The following is a 25,868-nucleotide window of genomic DNA, read 5'->3' on the forward strand; positions in this document are numbered from 1 at the left end:
GTAAATGCTCTTACAGAAGGCAATGCCACTGTAATAATTACAAGTTCTACAGAATGACACTAAAACAAAGTATATGAGAATGCAGGTCTTCTCGGCAAATCTCGATGATAAAATCTTCTCGGGTTGACAGCCGAGTCAATATGTTGTTATCCAGCAACGCTTCAGCAAGTTTCTTACTTTCCATCTTCAGGGGAAGTGTCGGGTTCATGTCTCATCCAGATCTTTATAGCCACTGGAATACGGGCTTCTCTGCATACTCAGTGCCGGTCGGGCCAATCAGGCGTGAGCAGAATTTGCGCGGCGGCACGAGGGAGGGGGAGGCGGGGGGGGGGGGGGGGGGGGGGGGGGGGGGGAGCTGCACGTGCCAGGTCTTGGCGTCTTGTCTCGGTGTGGCCTATTTATTCCATCTGCCACCACTGACCTGCCTCCATCAGAGTGCTCTCGTCTCATTCTTCGTGGAACACAACATTATAAAGAATGAGACGAGAGTGAACTGATGGAGACAGGTTTGTGGTGGCAGATGGAATAAACAGGCCGCACTGAGATGAGACGCCAGGGCCCGGCACCCACAGCTCCCCCCCCCCCCCCCTCCACCCCCCCTTCCCCCACACGCTGCCGCACCAATTCCGCTTGTGCCTGATTGGCCTGACCAGCGCTGAGGATGCAGAGAATCCCGTGGTACACCAGCTATAAAGATCCAGATGAGACGTGAACCCGACACTTTGCCTGAAGATGGCAAGTAAGATACTTGCTGAAATGTTGCTTGAGAACAAGACATTGACTCGGCTGTCAACCCGAGAAGATTTTATCAAAAACAAAGTATGGTACACATTCTCTAAAACAAAAGAATCTTACATTTTTCCTCTTTAACTTTGTTTCTAAATACTGTTTTGGTGTTACTACTCACTTCATATGTTTTTGTATAATTATGTATTTACTAAACAGATCCTTAAATTCAGCACTAGCTTCAACTACTTCTAGCACAGTGCACAGTATTTATCTACTCAAATCACAAAAACTCCCATCAAAATACAATATGTATCGTAATGCAAGTTGTGTAATGGCAGTACCTTTTATTTTTCCTAAATCTGCAGCAGCTGAAAGTGAAGCATTATTAATTTAATTTTACACTGATCCATGATGAGCAATTTTACACAATGGTGATAACACTTATACTTGAAAGGGTCATACTTCAGCTACTGGAGATAATCGTTTGCAGGTTCCTTGACATTTTTACCCAAGGTTCTGTTTAAAATGGAACATCCAAGGAAACATGGTAATCTGTAAGCAACTCTTTTTGTTTATGTGGCCATTCCAACCTGGCCCCTACAACCTATCAAGTATGTTGGTGCATCGTAATGGAAAATGAGAGGGCACCACAGTATGGAATAACACTGGGTCTCATCTTTGTGAGCTTTAATTTATACCCATTAACAGTAATTACCTCAGGGAATCTACAGAGGTCCCATGATTATTTCCTTTCCTTGTTACCACCAATCTTTTTTTTAGAAAAGATGTATGTTTTTTTGCCTTGCCCTTTCATCTATAATGTTGATGACTAGCCAGGTACAAAGTGTGGTTACTAGTCTGTTGATCCACGATTCTCTCCCAGTGGATTTGGATAAAAGTGGTTTACAACATCTCTCACTTGAAACGCATAAAATATTGTTTCTTTTAGATGTATATTATTATTATTTCTTTCCTTTCTCAGACGTTATGTCTGGTTAAAAATGGAAAGTGACGTGGACCCTGATCAAGCCTGACTTCCTTCGAACTGTACGGTATATGTTACATTGCATTTCCTTTTATTATTATTTCCTATTTATTTATTTCTTGTCTCAGACGTTATGTCTGGTTAAAAATGGCAGGTGACGCGGACCTTGATCAAGCGTGACTTCCTTTTAACTGTACGGTATATGTTACATTGCATTTAGGAACTTTCGGGTAATTGAACAAGTGTCAATAATTACAGATTTCTATAGTTGTATATATAAGTTTGGATGTAGCTGTATTGCATTGATGTACTGGTGGATATCGTGTGGTATGACTCCTGTAGTTGATAGTATAATTGGTATAATGTCAACTTTATCCTGATGCCACATGTCCTTGACTTCCTCAGCCAGTTGGATGTATTTTTCAATTTTTTCTCCTCTTTTCTTCTGTATATTTGTTGTATTGGGTATGGATATTTCAATTAGTTGTGTTAATTTCTTCTTTTTATTGGTGAGTATGATGTCAGGTTTGTTATGTGGTGGTGTTTTATCTGTTATAATGGTTGTGTTCCAGTATAATTTGTATTCATCGTTCTCCAGTACATTTTGTGGTGCATACTTGTATGTGGGAACATGTTGTTTTATAAGTTTATGTTGTAAGGCAAGCTGTTGATGTATTATTTTTGCTACAGTGTCCTGTCTTCTGGGGTATTCTGTATTTGCTAGTATTGTACATCCGCTTGTGATGTGATCTACTGTTTTTATTTGTTGTTTGCAAAGTCTGCATTTATCTGTTGTGGTATTGGGATCTTTAATAATATGCTTGCTGTAATATCTGGTGTTTATTGTTTGATCCTGTATTGCAATCATGAATCCTTCCATCTCACTGTATATATTGCCTTTTCTTAGCCATGTGTTGGATGCGTCTTGATCGATGTGTGGCTGTGTTAGATGATACGGGTGCTTGCCATGTAGTGTTTTCTTTTTCCAATTTACTTTCTTCGTATCTGTTGATGTTATGTGATCTAAAGGGTTGTAGAAGTGGTTATGAAATTGCAGTGGTGTAGCCGATGTATTTATATGAGTGATTGCTTTGTGTATTTTGCTAGTTTCTGCTCGTTCTATAAAGAATTTTCTTAAATTGTCTACCTGTCCATAATGTAGGTTTTTTATGTCGATAAATCCCCTTCCTCCTCCCTTTCTGCTTAATGTGAATCTTTCAGTTGCTGAATGTATGTGATGTATTCTATATTTGTGGCATTGTGATCATGTAAGTGTATTGAGTGCTTCTAGGTCTGTGTTACTCCATTTCACTACTCCAAATGAGTAGGTCAATATTGGTATAGCATAAGTATTTATAGCTTTTGTCTTGTTTCTTGCTGTCAATTCTGTTTTCAGTATTTTTGTTAGTCTTTGTCTATATTTTTCTTTTAGTTCTTCTTTAATATTTGTATTATCTATTCCTATTTTTTGTCTGTATCCTAGATATTTATAGGCATCTGTTTTTTCCATCGCTTCTATGCAGTCACTGTGGTTATCCAATATGTAATCTTCTTGTTTAGTGTGTTTTCCCTTGACTATGCTATTTTTCTTACATTTGTCTGTTCCAAAAGCCATATTTATATCATTGCTGAATACTTCTGTTATCTTTAGTAATTGGTTGAGTTGTTGATTTGTTGCTGCCAGTAGTTTTAGATCATCCATGTATAGCAAATGTGTGATTTTGTGTGGGTATGTTCCAGTAATATTGTATCCATAATTTGTATTGTTTAGCATGTTGGATAGTGGGTTCAGAGCAAGGCAGAACCAGAAAGGACTTAATGAGTCTTCTTGGTATATTCCACGCTTAATCTGTATTGGCTGTGATGTGATATTATTTGAATTTGTTTGGATATTAAGTGTGGTTTTCCAATTTTTCATTACTATGTTTAGGAACTGTATCAATTTAGGATCTACTTTGTATATTTCCAATATTTGTAGTAACCATGAGTGGGGTACACTATCAAAAGCTTTTTGGTAATCAATGTATGCATAGTGTAGTGACCTTTGTTTAGTTTTAGCTCGATATGTCACCTCTGCATCTATTATCAGTTGCTCTTTACATCCTCGTGCTCCTTTGCAACAGCCTTTTTGTTCTTCATTTATAATTTTGTTCCTATTTATTATTATTATTATTATTATTATTATTATTATTATTATTATTACATGGCTGTGTTGCTACGCAACTTAAGTCGTTTATAGTGCAATGTGAATTTATTGATCCCATACTGATAATTTCTTTGTATTATTATTTGCCTTTGCCAGTAAAATATTTGCTCCATAAATTCTGCTATATTTTTACCTACTCATCATTGCTCCTCATTTTAACATACCACACGGGAAATTGTTTAGGAAATTACATTCACCGTGCTAAAGAATCCTGCTAGACACCACTTTATAAAGCATTTCATTTTTGACTTCCATAATGTAATCTGCTAAAATGTGCAGCAGAAATTTTCAATGGCTTCCATCAACATTCAACAGCCCAAAAAGGCATCTGTTATCCTTTCAGCCTTGTCTTGTGTGTTTGTTAAGTTCTGTGTTACCACTCCACTTCTAAGTTTTCTCCAATCCTCTCACATCTCAAATATCTGTGCCATACTCATATTTTGTTGTGATTTCTTCACCGTCCTTCAGCAACATGGTGTGAGGCAGAACATATAGCATCCAAAAATGAGGAAAGAGAGAAAAATAAAGATCAAATAAGGCTGAAATATCAAACATTTCCAAAGGCATGATGAGTGGAAGATTCTTCTAATGCCTTCATGGATCTCTACAACAGTATGACTGTCAGTTATAAGTCTAAATTATTTTACAGGAGCTATACATTACTAGGTAAAAGGACTTTTACCTCTTTCTTCTTCATATGCATGCCTTGGCCACTGAAGTCATATATACCCATGACTTGTGGAATTGCTCTTTCCTCTACTACTACTCTCTCCTCAACACGCTCAACAGGTTCTTCATCCCAGTACTCCTGTGGTATGAGGCGCATTTCATCCACCCACTCCTCTTGTTCCAGTTCAGGTGCAATTTCTGGTTCACTTGACAGCTGTAAAGCAAGAAAAAATATTCAGTTTACTGTGGTGTCATGTGGCTACAAACTGTGACCTATGTCCTACAATTTACAACACTTTTGAAAAGAGAACTACTCTGAATACTACAAACTAAAAATTAAAATGTATCAGTTGTTTCATTTATTGTTTACTGAAATTTTAAATAAAAATTTCATTGTTAAACTGGTGATTAACATTCATGAATTATGTAGCTAATATTTTTTAGTTGTGCAAATAAGAGAAAGAAAGCAATGACTGTTGTTTTGTGTGTAATATTTGTTGACAAACAAATTCTTTCATAATCTGCACTGCACTAAGGTGTTGAGCAGTTGTGATCACTATGTCCCATTTTGTGTGCTTCACAAATAATTTAAAAAAACACCTTCGAATATCAATTTTTCTTTAAAAAATGAAACTGCAATTCTCAGAAAATTTTAAATAAGCAACTATACTGCTAGGTAAACAAAAATTCCCTATACACCTGAAATCTGTGCAATAGAAATAAATTGACTGTTTTGCTATACTGTTGCCCAACTGGACTTAATAGAGATCACTCAGATGCTACATTCAAGATTTACACCTTCCCTTTTCCCCCGTGACAAAAGACACTGATAACATGAACAAGAATCAGATAGTGTAATAGAGGGATCTTTTGAGAACACAATAGAATATTATTAATTACTACTTGCTAGCCCTATCATGGCATCAACATTTAGGCAATTTACGCAGCATGAAAAATCACAAAATTAACTTATTTTGGGTAGATGTGTTCAAAAAATTCCAGAGTTTTGACCACAAAATTTTTCTACTCTTAGCTTTTACTTATTGTCTATGGTCTCCTTCGAAATACTCTCGTCCACAATTGATACACTGCTCCCAACACCGTTTTCACTTCCACAAGCAATCTTGGTACATGGATCACAAGAAGTGTTGTCTGCAAACTTTCTTTTATATCATCTATCATTGCAAACCTTCATCCTTTCAATGGGGTTTTCAACTTTGGAAATAAAAAAAAATGTCTGGAGGGACCAGGTATGGAGAGTACGGAGGATGAGGCAGCACAGTGACTTCGATTTTTGTGCAGTAGTCACACAGTAACTGCGATAAATGTGTGGGTGCGTTATGGTGATGCAAGAGACATGAATTGTCTCACCACACTTCAGGCTATTTCCTTCTGACGTTTTCTTGTAGGCACCACAATGTGTCCTGACAGTGCCATCAATTAACAGCTTGTGCCTGTGGCATGTGGCATGGACTAATCCTTCAAAGTCAGAGAAAACTATCAGCATGGCTTTGACATTTGACCTGATGTGACGAGCTTTTTTTGGTCTTTGAGAACCTTTCTCAATCCACTGTGAAGACTGAACTTTGGTCTCAACATCATACAGACCTCGTATAACACAGAGAAAAAAATGAGCATACTCCACGTATATCATTCATTTAGACCCACATCTCATCACCAGTTAGGATTCTCTTAAGGAATATTTCTTTCTCATTTGTGCAGTCCAAAAGTTCTTCACAGATTGCAAGGAATAGGTCTTTCTGGTCTCAACTTATGAGCTGTTAGACGAATTTGGCAGCAACGCAATGCATTCCAAGATACTGCGTCAGGATTTCATGACATGATCCAACTGAAATGTTACATTCTTCTGCACTCTCTCAGTCAGCCAGTCAGTCTTCAACTGGAATGCACAGTTTCATTGACATTCCTGACATGAGCATCGTCGGTAGATGTCGAAAGGTGTCCAGAATGACAGTCATTTTTAACTTCTGTCTGATCATTTTTAAACCATGTGAACCATTCCTAACACCAAGTATGGGTTAAGCACACATCACTGTAGGCTTCCTGCATCATGTCATATGTCTCTGTAAACATTTCCTTGAGTTTCACACAAACTTTAATGCAGACGCATTGCTCCTCTAACTCTGCCATCTTGAAATTCACAAACTGTGAGACACAACATTCTACTCAATATAGCACTGAACAATAACCAACAGATAAACAACAATGATACTTCCAGCAATTGCACAATAAACACAGGTGTGTGCAGGGATGCCAACCGCATTTTGCTCCAACACACCACTGGTGCAAAATTACAAATGTTCTGGAATCTTTTGAACAGACCTCGTATAACACAGAGAAAAAAATGAGCGTACTCAACGTACATCATTCATTTATTGCAAGCTAAAACAGAATCAATATCCAGAAGCAAAGTAGTGTTAGGAGTAGAAATGAAATGGGAGGCTATTTTAGATCTTAAGAAGAGATGGCAACTAACAGAGAAATTAAATCAAAATGGTAAAAACTATGTTGAAGAAAAAGAAAATAGAATCACTTAACAGAATTTTAGGTAGTCAAAGTATCAAATTTAATCAACATTTAATTTAGGTATTAAGAACACTGCTTTCTTCTTACCTCGAGTGTAGATATTCCTGCTTTCACAAGCTTCTCTGCCTGTGTGTTGAGACTCTGGATGTCACCTTTGTATGCATATAGCTCTCCTTGCAAATCACGATGCCTCTGCAGCAGAGCCTGAGCACTGGGTTCATCTTCACCAAAGTCAGTGGATGCAACAAGAGCCATCTTCTCATTTAACCAAGATTCAGCTTCATTTGCGTCAGTGTAGAACTAGCAAATACAATATTAAGAAGGCTTTTCAGTATTTCAAAATGTAAACCTATGATGCTATATATAGGGGGAAAAACTGTGTGTCATGTACCTTAAAGTTTCATGTCAAACTGTTCTTGGTCATTATTAGTTGACTTACAATAAAGGTGTGGATTTCAAAAAAGTTGAATGTGCTTATTTCAGCTTGCTCTGATTCAAAAGAAACTCTAAGCTTCAGATGAGGACATTCAAACAGACCTGTTAAAAAGAACTATAAATCTTTTTGACAGTGTCTCTGACCATAATTTAAATGGTAAAGATCTGTTAAATAGGACTAGAAATCTTTCAAAAAGAGAGTGTCTCTGACCATTATTTAAAAGGTACATTTAGTTTCTTACAGATTACTTTCTCGTGTGTGTGTGTGTGTGTGTGTGTGTGTGTGTGTGTGTGTGTGTGTGTGTGTGTGTGTGTGTGTGTTTTGGGAAAAAGTTCAGTCTTTCCGTATAGCTAACATCTTAACTACACGTGACATTATGCAGGAGAATCATGTTAGAGGGCGTACAGTACTGTTCATTAAAGTATTGGAACTTTTACTTGTGGGTGTTATTGAAGTAACTGAAGGTTTAACAGCTTCTTGATACTCATCATAAAGACATAATCTTTAAAATGAAGAAAACTGCACCATGTCATTCAGAGGACTACAGACATAGGAAATGCAGTTGATATCATGAGATGGAGTCAAGGGCAGAACACCTGTAAGAATTACTGCAATTTCACAGTAATCACTATGAAGTCTTGATAACATGGTGGCATGGTAAACATGCTGGAAAGCAACCACATGGCAGGATGATTCAGTTTGGATCCCAATTAAAGTAATTTTTTGTACTGCTTCGGTCATTCTTAATTAAATTTAACCCACAGAAAATATGAATTTAACAGAATGAACCAGTTTTCTTGTGCAAGGAATTTTGGCTCTGCTTGTATGTTTTAGTTAAGAACAAACCTCTCATTCAGTTCTGCAAAACACTTCTGCATAATTACTGACTCATCCCGTGGGAAACTAATTAATCCTTCAGGATCATAATGTTGAATATAACTTAAGTCTCACACATGTTAGACTCTGCACAAATGAACCATACAGTTTCCAAATTTCACCACTAACTACATATAAAGACCAATAACCAAGTAAAAATTATGTGACTTTTACATAATGCAGTAAAGGCAACAGAATTAAGCAGAATCTAACACATAAAAACATTATATAAAAATGACACATTTCACAGAGAAAAACGTACTTGAAAACAGAAATCATTTCCTGAAAGTCATTGTGTAAAATATAAATAAAAGAAAATCATGACTGGTAGCAGAAAAGTTATTTATAAACAAACCCATTGTTTTCACAGTTGCAGGCTATCACAGACCATTTATAATGGATCAAATTGGATCAATAGTATATTTTGGGAAAATCAACAATCACAAATACTGATTTGTCAAAAAAATGTTACATTCTGGCAGTCATGGTTGATACTGTCCTTGGCAAATGCTAATCAGCAGGGTCAATTTTCATCATGGAGATTCTCCTTCAATGGCATCACATGTATTTTGCAGTCCATAGTCCTAAAGTTATTGCTGAGCCATACCCACTGATCAGGAAACACAGTGGTATGTTTCAGCTGCACCTCCTTCAAAAATGGATTTTATTGTAATGTATTCACAAGTTCATTGTCATGATGTGGTGGTCTTACATGCCAAACATCCAGCACTCATAGTACCAATGGATTCTTCAATACCTTGATATCACCTTATCCATCATTGCACAATGTGCTCAGAATCACTACATCATGTCCCCGCCTACAACACCAAACTCGTTTCCTCCACACGGGTCAAGAATAACCTGCTGACAGTGATACAGGGCTCATGAATACAGTGGCTGAATTCAAAGTGTGGTGATGCAGCTGTCTTACTTCAAATTGTGTACTCTCATTGGCTATTACACAGTGAATGATGAACACGTAAATATAACTAATTGCATTAGGTTATGCAGCAGAATACTGCCACCACATGTTGGATAATGTCTAATGTGAGAGACATTATTTTACAAGAAGATTACTCCTGAATGATGTTTTACTTTATTTCAAGTAATCCTACAAGGAAGCTTAGTCTCTCCTAGTGTATTCATGTAGACCGACAAGAGGAAACTGAACATACATGATTGCAATGTACAATGTTCGCATTCTGGTAACAGATGGTTATTTTAATGTCCATAATTTTCTAAGGTATTTCTTTAACAATAAATTATCTTTCTTGTCATTATTATTATTATTATTATTATTAAACAACTGCACGGAACTATCTAAACAGTTCGCAAGCCATCAGTAATTCTTTCTCCCTCGATTTTGTTGCCTCCACAGCAATGGAAGAGGTGGTGACATCAGTTGCCAAAATTATCACTATGGAATAAATAATGTTTATACCCTGTTTTATTGTTTTATGCGAGAGCAGCTGTATTTATTGCTTTTCTCCTATTGTAATCAGTTTCAACCCGCATGAATTCTTTGTCAAGCATATTGCGTGGGAATCTATGTATCGCACATCCATAAGTGTATCATATGACCAAGACATAGCATTTATCCGTGAACATGTATGGCACCTTGACTGAATCTGGCTGTAACTGCCGATGGCAATTTTTTGTGCATTTAAGAGTGTACACCGAAGTGACAAATGTCAAGGGATAGCTATATGCACATATACAGATGACAGTAGTATCATGTACACTAGGTATAAAAGGGCAGTGCATCGGGAGAGCTGTCATTTGTACTCACATGGTTCATGTGGAAAGGTTTCTGACTTTATTATGGCCATACAAAGGGAACTAACAGACTTTGAGCATGGAATGGTAGTTGGAGCTAGACATATGGGGCATTCCACTTCAGAAATTGTTTGGGGATTCAATATTCCAAGAAACACAATGTCAAGAGAGTGATGAGAATACCATATTTCAGGCTTTACCTCTCACGATGGACAACACAGTAGCCAATGTCCTTCACGTAACAATTGAGAGTAGTGGCATATGCATAAAGTTGTCTGTGGTAAGAGACAAACAACACTGCATGAAATAACTGCAAAAATCAATGTGCGACATGTGACAAATGTATCCATTAGGACAGTCGGCAAAGTTTCGCGTTAATGAGGTATGGCAGCAGACGGCTGATGTGAGTGCATTTGCTAACAACATGACATCGCCTCCAGCACCTCTCCTGTGCTCATGACCATATCTGTTGGACCCTAGACAATTTGAAAACTGTACCTTGGTCAGATGAGTCCCAATTTCAGTTGCTAAGAGCTGAAGGTAGGGTTCTAGTGCAGCGCAGACCCCACAAAGCCGTAGACCCAACTTGTCAACAAGGCACTGTGTAAGCTGGTGGTGGCTTCATAATGGTGTGGGCTGTGTTTACATGGAAAAGACTTCAATCCCCTGGTCCAACTGAACCAATCATTGGCTGGAGGTGCTTATGTTTGGCTACTTGGAGATCATGTGCAGCCATTCATGGACTTCATGTTCCAAAACAATTTACGGATGACAATGCGCCATGCCACCAGGCCACAACTGTTCACATCTGGTTTGAAGAACATTATGGACAATTCGAGTGAACGATTTGACCACCCAAATCTCCCAACGTGAATCCCATCGAACATTTGTGGGACACAATTGAGGGGTCAGTTCATGCACAAAATCCTGCACTGGCAACACTTTCGCAATTATGGGCAGCTGTAGAGGCAGCACAGCTTAGTATTTCTGTAGGGGACTTCCAATGACTTCTTGAGTCCATGCCATGTCGAGTTGCTGCACTGTGCAGGCAAAAGGAGATCCAACACGATATTAGAAGAATTCCCATGACTTTTGTCACCTCATTGTATATTAGGTGTGATTAGGTGTGTCTTTGGAGGCTATCATGTAGGTATTTCTACCCAGGGCATCCACATTAAATCATGTAATGTAGGGTGAACTGCTAGAAAATCCCACTAATCTACTGAGGAGACTTACAAATAGTGCTAATGGTAATCAAAAATAAAGTAGTTCAAATAGACCAAAATACCTCTCAAATCCATCAAAATAGTTGATATTTTTAGCAGACTTACAGGAGTGAAATGTGGAAGAGGATGCAGGTGTGGTTCTGCTGGAAGGCTGGATAGGTGGGAAGAGGGAGGTTGGCTATAGCATGGGTCTCGATAGTAATTTTATCTATAAACCAATGAGTCCTCTTTTAGTAAGTTTTCCAAATTTCTGTTGCACACATATAATCAACTGGAATGATTGTTGTGTTTAGTAATATGTCTGCAATTATTCAAATGCTCATAATCTCATAACCTGTTTAAAAATTATCATCACAGAAATGCTTCAGTAATTAATATTAGCTAAAAGATGACACACCAGACAAAATTACTGTTGATAATTATTGAAATGTTTCACACTTTGTAACCTGACATATATCAATAGATGTACCTGATAGGCTTCTGCAGCATCTTCTAGCTGCTTCTTTCGTAAAGCTGCCAGTTCCTGTAACATCTTCCAGTGTTCTTGAAGGCTATCAATTCGGACTTGAATTTCGCTTGATGAAGGGTGCTTTGTTTCAATCAGGCGTCGACCTGCTTCACACAACTGCTCTGACTTTGGTCTACGTGCTTTCATCTCATCTTGAAGAACCTGTAATTTGTTTATCAATATTCTTAAGATTGATAATAACAGTGTCAAAGATGTCTAAATAACATCAGAACTGCAAAAGAAAAATACCAAATATAAATTATGGAATTTTTATACATTTTTAAATTTAATAATAAATGCATACATATAGGTCTGATTTTGAGAAGTGGCATTCATATTCATTTCATCTGAAACTGAATACTGCAGAGTTGGGGCAATGTTTCAAGACAAAAAACTGCTATGAAATCACAAATGTGTTAGCCTCTACAGCCAGAATCATTTAACAAAGGTTTCCAGGGTATACTGCCACATCATATTTCAAATTTTTAATTTATTTAATTTAAATTAGTTATTTTACAACATGACATTACAAAATACCTAGAAGACATTTATGCTAAGAAATTAGTTTGATGTTAAACAAAGGCAAAAAAATCTCATGTACTTTAAAACCACAAAAGCCATCTCTTCTCTAATAGAAAGATCTTACAATTTCCTTCAACTCTTTGCCTGCTGTGAATGAGTTAAACTGTGATGCTCTGCCATTCCCCTGGTGCTGAGGAAGTGTTTAAATGGGGTCTCTGGGTTTTTCTTAAGCATTATTGATGAATTTACACATCCCATTCCACAGACCCTCTCATTGCCGGGTATATGTTACTTCCTTACCTTGTTAAATTAAAAAGTTTTGAGTATTTATCACACAACACACATGCCTCTTTGGCACTATCATTTGCAGAAAATACTATTTCAGTATCTTGAACTGTATAGGAAATATGATGATTGTTATGACCACATGAATCCTAATGTGCTAGGATTGAATAGGGCACACCTTGCATGACCTTCCGCTGGATATAAAAACCAATAACTCAAGAATGAATTAGATATTTTTTTGCTGTCAATTTTAAATAATGTTTCAACATCTTAAGTACATTTCATACATAGTGTTGTATGAGTGAAAATTAAGCATATACAAAGTTTACGCAATGTATTTTTACTTCTGCAAACTCTTTAAAATTCCATGCAATGTTTTACTTAATTTGATGCAGTACAGGAACTATGGCAAATAATGAAAAGAAATTCAGTCCTTTATCAAGGGAATATGTCCAGATATCAAATCCTTTCACCAAACATGTCTTTAATCAAATGGTAAGTATTTTATAGTGGCTGGAACGCCATCTCCTAGCACAGGTAGCAGCATTAGGCAAGCAGAACAATTATCACAAAGTCACGTTCAACATGAAATGCAGAGAACACACATGTAGCAATGAAAGGGTTAATGAAAGAATAGTGGTGTTAATAGATATTTTTGTAGCCACTTTTTCAAAAGTAATTAATTTTGGTCCTCCAATAAAATTGGCTTGTCTTTTTCATTGATAATATCACTGAAGTCAGTGTCACTTAAGACTTATAATGTTTTAGCAACACTAGGAGGAGATCTCCCTCCAAATAAAGTTTTTCTCCTTGCTACTCTCATTTCTTCATCAAGCAAGAACTAAATAAAGACCCCAAGTAAATGATGTCTGTGCTTTTACTGGAAAGGGAAAATGATACTGCTAAAACACACATTCCAAAAAATATGGGAATCAAACACACATTCCAAAAAATATGGGAATCAAACACACATTCCAAAAAATATGGGAATCACAAATAAAAATTTTGTGTAGTTTCATTTATTCCAAGAAGCTATATAAAGATACATAGTGTCATGTAGAACATATCACTGAGTGATACTCGGTCTCTTAAAAAGCTAGGCTGCTGAATCAGTGGTACTGTTTTCCTAAATTCCTATAATACATAAAATATACCAAAACGATATTCCTTTCACATTGTGATATATGAATTAGGGCACCTAAATGCTACAGAATATATGAAGACATGCACAGAAAAAAATGGGCTAACCCTCAAACGTGAAACTTAGAGATAAGCTTGTCATCCGTTGCTGGGTATGGGAACTATCAAAATTGATATTGTTCTCACCCCTAAATATCACACAGGGGTAAGACCAATGTCAATTTTAATAGTTCCCATATCCAGCAACAGATGGCTTTTACATCTGAGGGTTAGCCTGTTTTTCAGTGAATGTCTTTCTATTATTTGAATTGTCTCTGGAATTTAAGGAACTGAAACAGAAATAAAACTATTCCATGATTTATTTATTTATTTTATTTATTTATTTAATTTTTTTTTTTTTTGCTTACAAGAATATCTTTGACATTGGATCCTGCAATATGATCCATAAAAATAATGTTCTTTTTCCATTTATTTGTCATTATGTAACTGCACTATGATAAAGTGCACTCCAGAATTATAGTGCAATGCATTTTAAATGAACAGGGCTTCTTAAGTAGTCAAGCTGATGATTACTTGGACACTCTATTCAGTTACTTCCACCTATACAAATGTGATGTCTGAATATATAAGTGCCAATAAAACATTAATTGCCACATTCATTTAACAATGATAGCATAATAGCCATTGTAAAACCAGTCCAATAACTAACAGCACATCAATGTCAATTTAAGAGCTAAGTCCTTATAAAAAGTGTATCACGGAGAAAAAAAAATGCTACAGAATATTACCAATACTTTTTAAGATCACAAACAGGCTCTTTTTCAAGTCTCATTACGTATGACACTTTAAGTAGGTTATGATCTCAAAATGATCTATTTACACACACATTTATGAGTAATGTAGGTTTCCTAATCAATACAATTTTCGAGTTCATTCAAGCTGAGACAGCGTGTGTCGCAGCTGCGCTGCAGAAATGTCTGAATGGACCATAGCTTCTCATGGCTCGCACAAGCTAACTGAGTCAGGTTCCACCTGCACACACACTTACCAATCAGCAAAATTCAGGAAACGTGTGTGGTGCACACAAGTGTGGGTCAGCAAAAAGCAACAGCAGTGTGAGCTGAGCCACCATACAGTACAGAAGTGTTTTCTAGATTCCATTTCTCCAACCCATGCACCACATAGGATCAGCTGAGAGCGAGTTCCCCACTGATGCGTACAGAAGTTTGTTTTGCACTCTCCATTCATTTTCACTTCCATTTCATCATATCCATAAAATACCAGTGCTCCGTGATCACATGGAAAGTTCACTTTGTTCTGAGCACATTTCTGTTGTTCTCCTGAAGTCATCCGATCAGTTGATGTGCTCGTCACTGAAGAATGTGTATCTTCCAAGACAGTGTTCAAGTGGAACTATTGGACAAACACTGTTTACCACAATCACCAGCTAATAGATATTGCAAACATTTCACTGTCAATTGTTCATACACGCTTTCGTGTAAAATAAATATTTATGGCAAACACGTACCTCCTCAATTCGCAGTACCACACCACCGCCATAGCCTATATCCTGAACATAGTGTGTGGATGTGACTGCAAGCTTCTCTCTCTCTCTCTCTCTCTCTCTCTCTCTCTCTCTCTCCTGATGCACATCAAACATTTGACGGTCCACCAAACTGTTAAATGCCCAGCCCACCCACCTCATGCTGTCTGCATAAACTCATGGCAAATAGACTCACAGTAGAAAAGGCCGAGTTCAATGCTATGCTGCAAAAAGGCATCCTGAAAAACAATTCATGGCGACCATCCAGGGACTATCGTGGCTTAAATTCACAAATAGTGTTGAACTGATATCTGGAATCGCACCTGCAGGATTTTAGTCACATGTTTGCAGGCTCAGTTATGTTTAGCAAAATTAATTATGCGAAGGCTTTCAAGAAGGCTCCTGGGGCACCTTAAGACATTCCAAAAATGGCAATTATCATGCCCTTTTTTAGAGCTTGTACATGATTTTTGGCCTTCGTAATGCTGCCCAGAGCTGGTAGTGTTTCCTGAATGGTATCTTATGAGGTTTACCATGTTGATTTGCACATCTCAGTGACATCCCGGTCTTTTCAAACTCCCCCATACTACAACTCCACCTCCACCACCTCCACCACCACCACCACCACCACCACCACCACCACCACCACCACCCACATTTCGGCACCTGAGCTATGCCAGCATCATCATTGACCCCTTTAAGAGTAGAGTATATTTGGGATCACAGAAATCGAGTTTCTAGAGCATTAATCACCCCTAGCAGATCCATGGCACTACCACACAAGGTACAGGCAATATTGAACATGCTGCACCCACAAACACACAGAGACTTACGCTGCTACCTTGGTATCAGAAATTTTTTTTATCGGCACCAACTGCCTAATGCTGCTGCAGTGCTGGAACCTCTGATTGTGGTGCCATGTGGCCCCACGTCGAAGATAAGGACTTCTATTATGTGGACAGACGCAACAGAGAAAAGCTTTATTGTGTTCCAGTAGATACTCGCAGAAGCAATGCTGGTCATTCACCTACTGCACAATGCTTAACTGGCCATTGTTGTGGACTGCCATAGGTGCAGTGCTTCAACATATCAGTAGTAGCTGGCAGCCACTTGGTTTCTTCTCACAAAAGCTATCAGAGTCGCAACATGCCTGGAGTGCTTACAACCGTGAATTGCTTGTGGTGTCTGAGGCAGTAAAATACTTCTGCCCACCTGTAGAAGCCCTTTCCTTCATTGTTTCCACAATGCACAAGCCCCTAACTCAAGCATTTCAGAAAAATAATGCAAGTGTATGCTGCACTAATTCCAGCAGCTGGAGTATATGTCCAGATTTTCCTGTACATCCGGCATATTTCTGGAACTGACAATATTGTCACTGACTGCTTGCCCTGCACTTGTGCCTTTATCTCTTCTCCTGTGAACTTTGGGGATGTCGTCAAAGAACAGGAGGATGACACACAGCTGGACAGCCTCAGCCACTCCACCTCCAGCAGCCTACAACTCACGCTAGTTCCCATTCCAGGCTATGCCTGCAAGATTTTGTGCAACATTTTGACAGACAAACACTGCTCATTTCTCCCAGAGAAATTTTGATGCAGTGTTTTTGACCACATCCATGGGCTGTCACATCCATGCATAAACTCCACTGTGCCGCTCATGGAAATGCATTTCATCTGCCCAGAACTCTGGAAAGACTGCCATCAATGGGTACACACCTGCACTGCATGCCAGCATGTCAAAATCAGGAGTCACACCCATGCACCTACTGGCATCTTTCCTAATGCAACATGCTGTCCCTGCATCCTGTGGCACTTGCTGACAATGCTGAACTGCTTCACTCGCTGACCAGAGGTGAGACCCATAGCGGTAATCACTGCCAAGACCATCGCCACCACATTTGTCGGCATCTCGATGGTGTACTTTGACTGCCCAAGTCACATCACAATGGACTGCAGCCACCAGTCTGACTGTGGACTGTTCACACATATCGCCCAACTTCACCCAACCTACTACGAACCACACTATGAGATCAAGTGTAGTGAGAGAGTGCTCAACATTGGATGCAACATCAAGCCAAGTGAGATGTCCACAGATCGAGTCAAGCCAGCTTACGTCTTGACCACTCTTGCTGCTGTTCATTTCTTCGATCCAGCGGAATACATGTCAACAGATTATACTTCCTCTGCCATCAGTCAGACAGAGCCCGCACCCATGGCCGCCAATGATGCACGCCTGCCACCAGCTATCATCATGCCACCATGTGTGCCTCAGCACCACACCATTTGCCAGCCACACAGGCTGTGCCTTCCACAGGCAACTGGCCCACCACTATGGAAGCTGCTAGCAGACTACATCACATGCACTGGCCACCATGTCCATTTCAAGTGCCCATGCTGCATCATAAAACCCCAGCCACTGTTTGCTGTACACACCCTGTCTCCAGTGGGCTACATCATCAGCACATTGTCTCCAGTTGAGCTCCAGAAACCACCTCCTACATAACTGGCAGCTTGTTTGTAACAGCTCCTGAACTCGTATTCTCATCCCTGTGATTTCACAGTGTCAAGTGTTGAGGATGGATTAATTTACATGCCAGTTTTCCATTTTCATTCATATCAAGCTCCAGACACTAACCTCCGTGCTGCCAGGCTTGTTCATCACAGTTCCACAGCCATATTCAAGTTGGGATGACAAGGTGCTTGTGCGAATATAGACACTTCACATAGTCTCTGTGCCCCTGCCATGCCAAAGCATTGAGGCCAGATCAAATCCCGCACTGTCCCACTGTGAAAGAGTGTCTGTGAAGTCTGAATAGTGCAGCTCATGACTGCTGGAACACCCGTGTTATTTTAAAGTGTTCCACACAATGTGCAACTTTATGAACATTTTATTTCATTATTGTGTATTAACTGCAACTCACCAGCAGCACAGGGACATGCCCATCATGAACCTAGCCGAAACCATGCATTGAGTCAAGTGCCACTGTCCACTCATTGCTGACCGGCCTGCCACCATTCGGCTCACGTTGACCTCACAATGAAGTGCGCAAAACCTAAACATCCATCACACACGCCAGCTGCAGGGTGGATGCCTGCGCTTTCTCACAGCGCCAAAGATCCGCTCTCTAAGGGGATATCTGTGCCATAGAAATGTTTGAACAGACCTCCACTCTCCAAGGGGGAATCTGTGGGGCAGTCGTGTCACAAATGTGTAAACAGACCAAAGCTCCTTATGGCTGACAAGCTAGCTGTGTCAGATATCCACCAGTGTGCGCACTTACCTATAGACGAAATTCTCACAACATGTGTAGTGTGCATGGGCGCTGGTCATCAAAAAGCAACAGCACTGCAGATTGAGTCACCATACAGTACAGAAGCGTTTTCTGGATTCCGTTTCTCCTTTTGTGCATCGTGTGGGACAAGCTGAGCACAAGCTCCCCACTGACATATATGAAAGTTTGTTTCATGTTCTTTTTTCATTTTCACTTTAATTATGTTGCATCCATGAAATATGCAGCACCCTTGATCGCAAGGAAAGTTTGCTTTGTACAGGACATGTGTCCATTGTTCTCCTGCAGTCACATGATCAATCAAGGAGTGTATACCCTTTAGGACAGTGTTGGAGTAGAACTATTGTGCAAACACCATTTATCACAAACACCAGTTAATAGACACTGCAGATATTTCATTGTCAATTGTTCATATACTTAACTGAACCCAGAGATTTTTGAGCTACCATTTTTAGTTCTTTTGGGAATAGCAGCTGAAACACATTTAATCAGTCATTTCTAATGACCACTATATTGATATATTAAATTCAACCACACAAAAGAACCTTTTATTTTAAAAATGTGTTTAAACAAAAATTAAACCCAGGAACCTCACTGAATTATAAGAACTGGGAATCAAACTATTTACTCAGAGCTGAATTACTTTAAAAGGATTAGTGATTAAAAACACCACAGTTGGATTCTTGTACCCAAACACACGACATTTATGTTATCAGTTTTAACTGAAAGACAAACAAACAGGAAATTGTAATGGCCTAAAAAAAAACAAAAAAAAAAGTATCTGTCATTATTGTTAGTTACTAAAGCTTTCAATGAAACACACCCTAAAAGATGCTATAACAATGCTGATGGTAGTATGGTGTAATACTATCCACTCATGATGTAGAAACTGATGGTCAAGGAATGTTTACATAAAATGCAAAGGTCATCTACAGAAGTTACCATAAAGAAATGAGAAAGAAGTCAACATATCAAGGACAAAAATTCAGTTTCCTAGTTGAAGATGACAAGTGTAACCAAACCATTAAATTGAATTTATTTCTGAAATTCAGCTTCTCTGTTATAAATATAGATTTACTGCCTAAAGTGTCATAAGAAAATCTGGGCTAACAACTTTATGGCATGAATCAAAGTCAAAAATCTGAACAATGTTGATTTCTCTTTCTTAAAAAGTATTACTGCACAAATTAGAGAAGAAAACTGATATTAAATACATCATAAAATTCAAATAAATCACTGCAGAAGTATGCGCGTGTATAAAAACCGATTCAAAAATATAAAACTGCTCTGATTTATAAATTGATTCTCAGAATATGATCAAATGAGCCAAAATCAATCACAAGTACCTGACTGACAGTTATTAATTACGTTGCTGTTTCTAGCTTCAATTCTTGAAAAACTATTAATATCAATAAGTTTTTCTCAAAACAGTGCAACACTGGTGTAGAGCTTTTATCTTTCAGTTATTAGATATCTTAAAATGAAGACCCAAAAAGAAATTGCATCAAAAAAAAAAAAAAAAAAAAAAAAAAAAAAAAAAAAAAAAACACTACACACAATCATCTCACAGGTCACATCACATATTAAATTACCAGGTACCTTCAGTGTCAGGGAGCCCACTAACTGAAAGCACAGACAAAGCAAACTTTTTTGATTACTTTAAACATTAACTTGTTAAAGTTTAATATGAATACAATACCTTATGCTTCTGTTGTAAGCTCAAGACAGCTCGTAAATCCTTTGCTGATATTCCAGCTTTGCAAATACGTTGTTTCTCAATGAGCCATGATTCTTCCTCTTCATGGTCTTGCAAAAACTGAAAAAAGTTTCTAGCTTCTTCAAGGCGTGCCCTCCTATTTTCACTGCTCTGCACAAGGCTGAAACACAGAATAGAAATTCTTTAAAAGTTTCTAATGCCCAGCTGTCAGTCCCCCAGTGGCTAAAATAGATTGTGTTGGATGTTCCTTAGTTACAAATGGAGACACTGCATGTAACTGAATCTTTGAAAACTATTTTATCATTATAGTTACCTTTATACAAATTTATATAACCTGAGTTGCCACAAGTTTCCCTAAGTGAAATTCCCTGATTTCCAGACAAGTTTTAGCATTTTTCCTTGACAAATTTTGAGATCTCAATGGTAAGCTAAGACATTAATCGACAATCTGTCTTTGCATCTATGGTACAAGAAATAATAGTGCAAACAAGGAAATGCCTAAAAAAAAAAACTTGCAAGCAAGCAGATAGCATTTCCTGATGCGAGCAAAAATATTAAGTACTGACATCAACATCTTTTATAATGAACTGTTTTTAGATTGAGAAAGCAAGCCAAATGGTGTGTGTGTTTCATTATGAGCACTGACGTCATTTTATTCCAATACAACAAAACACATTTGGTGACAAAAATACGCATTTCCTTGGAGTCGCAACCTTGATTTAAAATATGGGTTTGATTTCAGAAATAACCTCAGAAAAAAGTAGGCCTCTAGAAAGAAGTGTATAAGGTGGGGATGATTTGTGTAAACCAACACTGTCAGCGACCACCAATAACACACTGGTTCTACTATGTTTGTTATTGTCAGTTATTACTCACTGCATTATATCTATTATTTTACAAGTTTTGCGTGATTTTTCTTTCGAGAAATATATGAGTACATAGCGAACAAACCACTAGTGACTGTCACAATTTTCTTCTTCTTATTGTCCATACTTTTAACATATAAACTACTTTTGAAGTGCTAAAATGTACTAGAACAAATAAAATGTCTCTAAAATGCCACACTGTACAATGATCTTGCAACCAGATGGTCACGATTCCTGAAATCCATCGCCCATGGCCTCTGGCCTGCTGAGGAGCACCCCAGTCCTGGGTCATGGATAAACCATGAAAATCCACTGCATTACTCCACACACAAGCAGACCCAGCTTGCAGGCAGATCGGTGAGACTAGATCCGTTGGGCGGGACCTGCACATTAGTGGGAACCGAATGACTTCAGATTGGCAGGCCCATTCCATTACTGATACCTGCAGAAACGGCCTGCGGTTTTGGCCCATCACGGAAATCCAATCATGTGGCCAGTTATTCACGAGCCACAGACAGCATGTTGATGAAATGAGACCATAGCAATCAATCCATGTAACAGATAAGTAGCTCAAATACTCTGAGAATCAATAATACTCAGGATAGGTAGCAACTCACTGTAAAGATGATTGCTGAGCTACAGGCAGCCACATATAAAAGACAATCACATTCTCACAACTATGTTTTCAGCCATAGCTTTTGTCAGAAAACAAGAGCACACACACATTCACACAATCATTTTGTCAGACCACAGGAGTACACACACATTCACACAATCATTTAGACACAACTCGTGCATACATGACCGCCATCTCCGGACACTGTGTCTACAGTCTCTGAGAATCAGATCCAAACAACCACTCCTCATGCCTCCCTGCCTCTCGTTGGCAGCTGCTAAGCTAGCGACAAGAAGTGCACTGACTGCAAGCTGAGGGGGGAGGGGTAAGAAGGGGAGAAGCAGTAGTAATGAGGGGAGTAGGGAAGCGGCAAACATGATGATGGCTCTGAGCACTATGGGACTCAACTTCTGAGGTCATCAGTCCCCTAGAACTTAGAACTACTTACACCTAACTAACCTAAGGACATCACACACATCCATTCCCAAGGCTGGATTCGAACCTGCGAGCGTAGCAGTCACACGGTTCCAGACTGTAGCGCCTAGAACCACTCGGCCACCCCAGGCGACGCAGCAAACATACTCAGATGCAAGCAGCCAGTGACGATGCATAAGACCTCAGTAAACAACCCATTTCATCCATTAAGACAAAAATGAGATTTTTCCAGTGTTTCTTCAGATTTCTCTGATTTCCCCGACATGTAGGAAATTCCCTGATATTCCCAGAGTTCCAGAACCCGTGACAACCCTGTTAACACTATATGTCTACTAGTATTGTGTATAAGTATAAGGTAGCAACACACACACACACACACACACACACACACACACACACACACACACACACACACACACACACACACACACACACAAATTTAGAAATACATTTATTTTAATCACCTTAAATAAGCACTGTCGAGACTTTTAAGACGTTCTCGCAGCAATGGGGCCTCTCTATGACTGAGAAATGCCTGCCCTTGTCTACCTAATCGACGCTGTGTTTCGCCTAAGGAGGTGACTTGCAGTTCTGCTAGACTGTGTTTCTGCAGTAAGTCTTCAACACCAATCAGATGTGGACCAACATCAACAGACTGGAAAGTCATCTGAAAGATATAATTTCATACATACACTTACATGTACAGCAGTACCATCACTGACAGGCAGACTGCAAATGCTGAACTGAAACATGTAAACTATTCTATTCTTGACATTTTATATTAACAGTTGCATGTATGCTATGATGAACCAAACAAAGAAATAATGTGAAATTAAAGACATCAGACATTTTACAAGAAAAATCAAGCCAGTAAGGTAAATGATGAAATTAAAGAGTTAAACCAGTAGTACTTGCAGCACTTAAAGGTGAAGAGGCATGATTCTCAATTCCATTCCATTTTCCTTGAATTTTTTCCTTATCCTTTCTTTCCATATTATCTACATTCATCTATCTTTTAATTTATCCCTTTTGTATAACCATAATTTACTACACAGATCATATACCAGTCTGTATGTCATGTCTCCCCCTTTTTACCTGTTTTTTCTTCTACAGTTTTCTGCTTCTCTGTACATTAAAAGCTCACATTATCTCTCCAATTCTGCATCTGTTACAATACTACACCTATAATATTACAGAACTACAATAAAGTGCAGTATCTGAGAACTTTCTCATACATGAAAATTATTTTATTCTCCCTGTATTACCAATATTTTCTGTGCTGATGATTGTTTCTGCACCATGCCAATGTAATAAAATACATATTGGGTTTCTTGTTGCAATGTTTATGTCCTCCTCACACATTCTGGTGAAGTGCCTCTCCTCTTTTTTCCTCATTCTGGCTTAAATACAAAACTTTTCTTCCTACTACTCAAGCCAAGGTGTTACTGTAACTTTGGCATATATCATTGCTTCTGTTGTATGAAAGAATCAACTTAAACAAGCTAGCTAATTATTTCTCATCTACAAAACAACTTTTTTGTTGTTATTGTGGTCTTCAGCCCAAAGACTGCTCTGATGCAGCTCTGCATGCTATATCCTGTGCAAGCCTCTTCATCTCCATACAATTACTGCAACCCACATCTTTTTGAACATTCATGCTGCATTCATCACTTGGTCTCCTCCCTCCAATACGAAACTTGGTCTCCTCCCTCCAATACGAAACTGGTGATCCCTTGATGTCTCAGAATGTGTTCTTCCAATCAATCCCTTTTTATAGTCATGTTATACAACAAATTCCTTTTCTCCTCAATTGTATTCAGTACTTCCTAACTGGTTACATCATCTGCGTAAAAGACTAACAATAAGCACAATTCAAAACTATATTTCAAACATAAACCATGGACAATGAATATTCATTAAAATGAGCTACTAAAGTAAATTTTACTATCAAATTTAGGCTACTTAGCCAAGAATGAATTGGAATCAGCTCTTAAACTTTTTTTCCTTGTGGCTATCATTATAATACACAACTACTTTAACATACCTGCAGTTCTTCTATAGTTGCCATTACAGTGTCAATCTCTCGTAACAGAGCCATGAGAGAACACATAGTTGTGAGATTTGTTTTGTGACGGTCAAGTAATTCAAGCAATTCATGCCAGTGCTGTAGAACTTCATTCTCACGTCGCTCTATTCGTTCTTTACCATGGTAATTCTCACGGACAAGTTCTTCTTTCATATTTGTTAGATCATGAAAACGTTCCTCCTGCAAGTATTAGAAGTTACTTTATTGTACACAATATTACTAATACATTTCCCTTAAATGGAAAAAATGTGAAAGTTGTAAAGCACATGTAATTTTGGCATGGTACAATGGCAACAACACTGCCTCATACAACATCATTCTCAAGAACAATATAATCAACTAAGAAAAACAGAGTAATGAATGACCTGAATAAATATAATCTTACAAGTGCATCCCAGTTTGTTTTCTGAAGTGGGAGAAATAGAGAATCAGAATTAGTAGAATTCACAAAAGTTGCACTTGATGCTCTTGACATGGATGATTGTGGCACATACGTATTTTAGACCTGTTGAAGGCATTTGTTACTGTTGATAGTAATGTTTTAGCAAATAACCTAGAACCATCTGAATACAAAGTGCAACTTATAACTCATTCTGACCATAAATAGTGGATAGACTACAGAGAGTTGAGATATAATAAACTTCAGATATGGTTAACATCTAGTGAAACATCTGTCAGAACTAAAATGCTACAACAAAAGTACCACAGCATAGTATATTATAAACAGTACTTTTCCTGCATCAAAAGTTTCTAGGAAAGAATATTGGCTGTGAGTTAAAGTGGTATCTCACTTTGTCCTCACAGTTGGTCCCTCTCATTCTGGGTCTGAATCAGCTCACCTTACAGTTCCAAAAGCTAGATTAGTTTGGTGTATTTCCATGTGTGTGTTGACAGCACTAAGCATTCTGGCACCCGAATGTAAGTACTTGCCAGCATTCCTTCTCATAATTTTATACCTTTACTCGGTGAATTTTCCTTTTTCCGCTTTCATTTCAGAAAACATTCCTACTATAATTTTTTCTGGAAATCCCCACACCAAAATTCCGCAGTGGTAATACTTCCTCTTTCATTTCAGAAAAAATTCCTACTGTAATTTTTTCTGGAAATCCCCACACCAAAATTCTGCAATGGTAGTACTAACATCTTACCCCTTTCAAAGGTACACATACCTGGAGGCAACTGAGTACCACATCCCCCCCCCCCCCCCCCCTCTCTCTCTCTCTCTCTCTCTCTCTCTCTCTCTCTCTCTCTCTCTCTCTCCAGCTCTCAGGGAAAAGAAAAAAGGTGTAGGTCTTTCAAAAAAATGATTTAAAAGTCAGTATTACACAGGTTGGAACTGAAACTTTATTATAGCTACTTAACAAGTCACCTTTCGTCCTCCAAAATATTAAAAATACTTGGCACACCCTGG

General features: G+C 38.3%; 1 protein-coding gene across 1 annotated transcript in view; it reads right to left on the reverse strand.

The window, feature by feature from the left end:
• The window catches only part of LOC126470328 (spectrin beta chain, non-erythrocytic 2), a 304,767-nt gene that overhangs the window by 166,672 nt on the left and 112,227 nt on the right, over positions 1-25,868 (reverse strand). Inside the window, exons 11-16 of the mRNA XM_050098113.1 lie at positions 24,416-24,637; positions 22,836-23,038; positions 20,437-20,614; positions 11,920-12,120; positions 7,224-7,436; positions 4,603-4,803 (exon numbers count right to left, since the gene is read on the reverse strand). Of these exons, the coding sequence (XP_049954070.1) occupies positions 4,603-4,803; positions 7,224-7,436; positions 11,920-12,120; positions 20,437-20,614; positions 22,836-23,038; positions 24,416-24,637 (1,218 nt within the window). The remainder of the gene's footprint in view (positions 1-4,602; positions 4,804-7,223; positions 7,437-11,919; positions 12,121-20,436; positions 20,615-22,835; positions 23,039-24,415; positions 24,638-25,868) is intronic.

Source organism: Schistocerca serialis, chromosome 3 (genome assembly GCF_023864345.2).
Source record: "Schistocerca serialis cubense isolate TAMUIC-IGC-003099 chromosome 3, iqSchSeri2.2, whole genome shotgun sequence".
NCBI lineage: Eukaryota > Metazoa > Arthropoda > Insecta > Orthoptera > Acrididae > Schistocerca > Schistocerca serialis.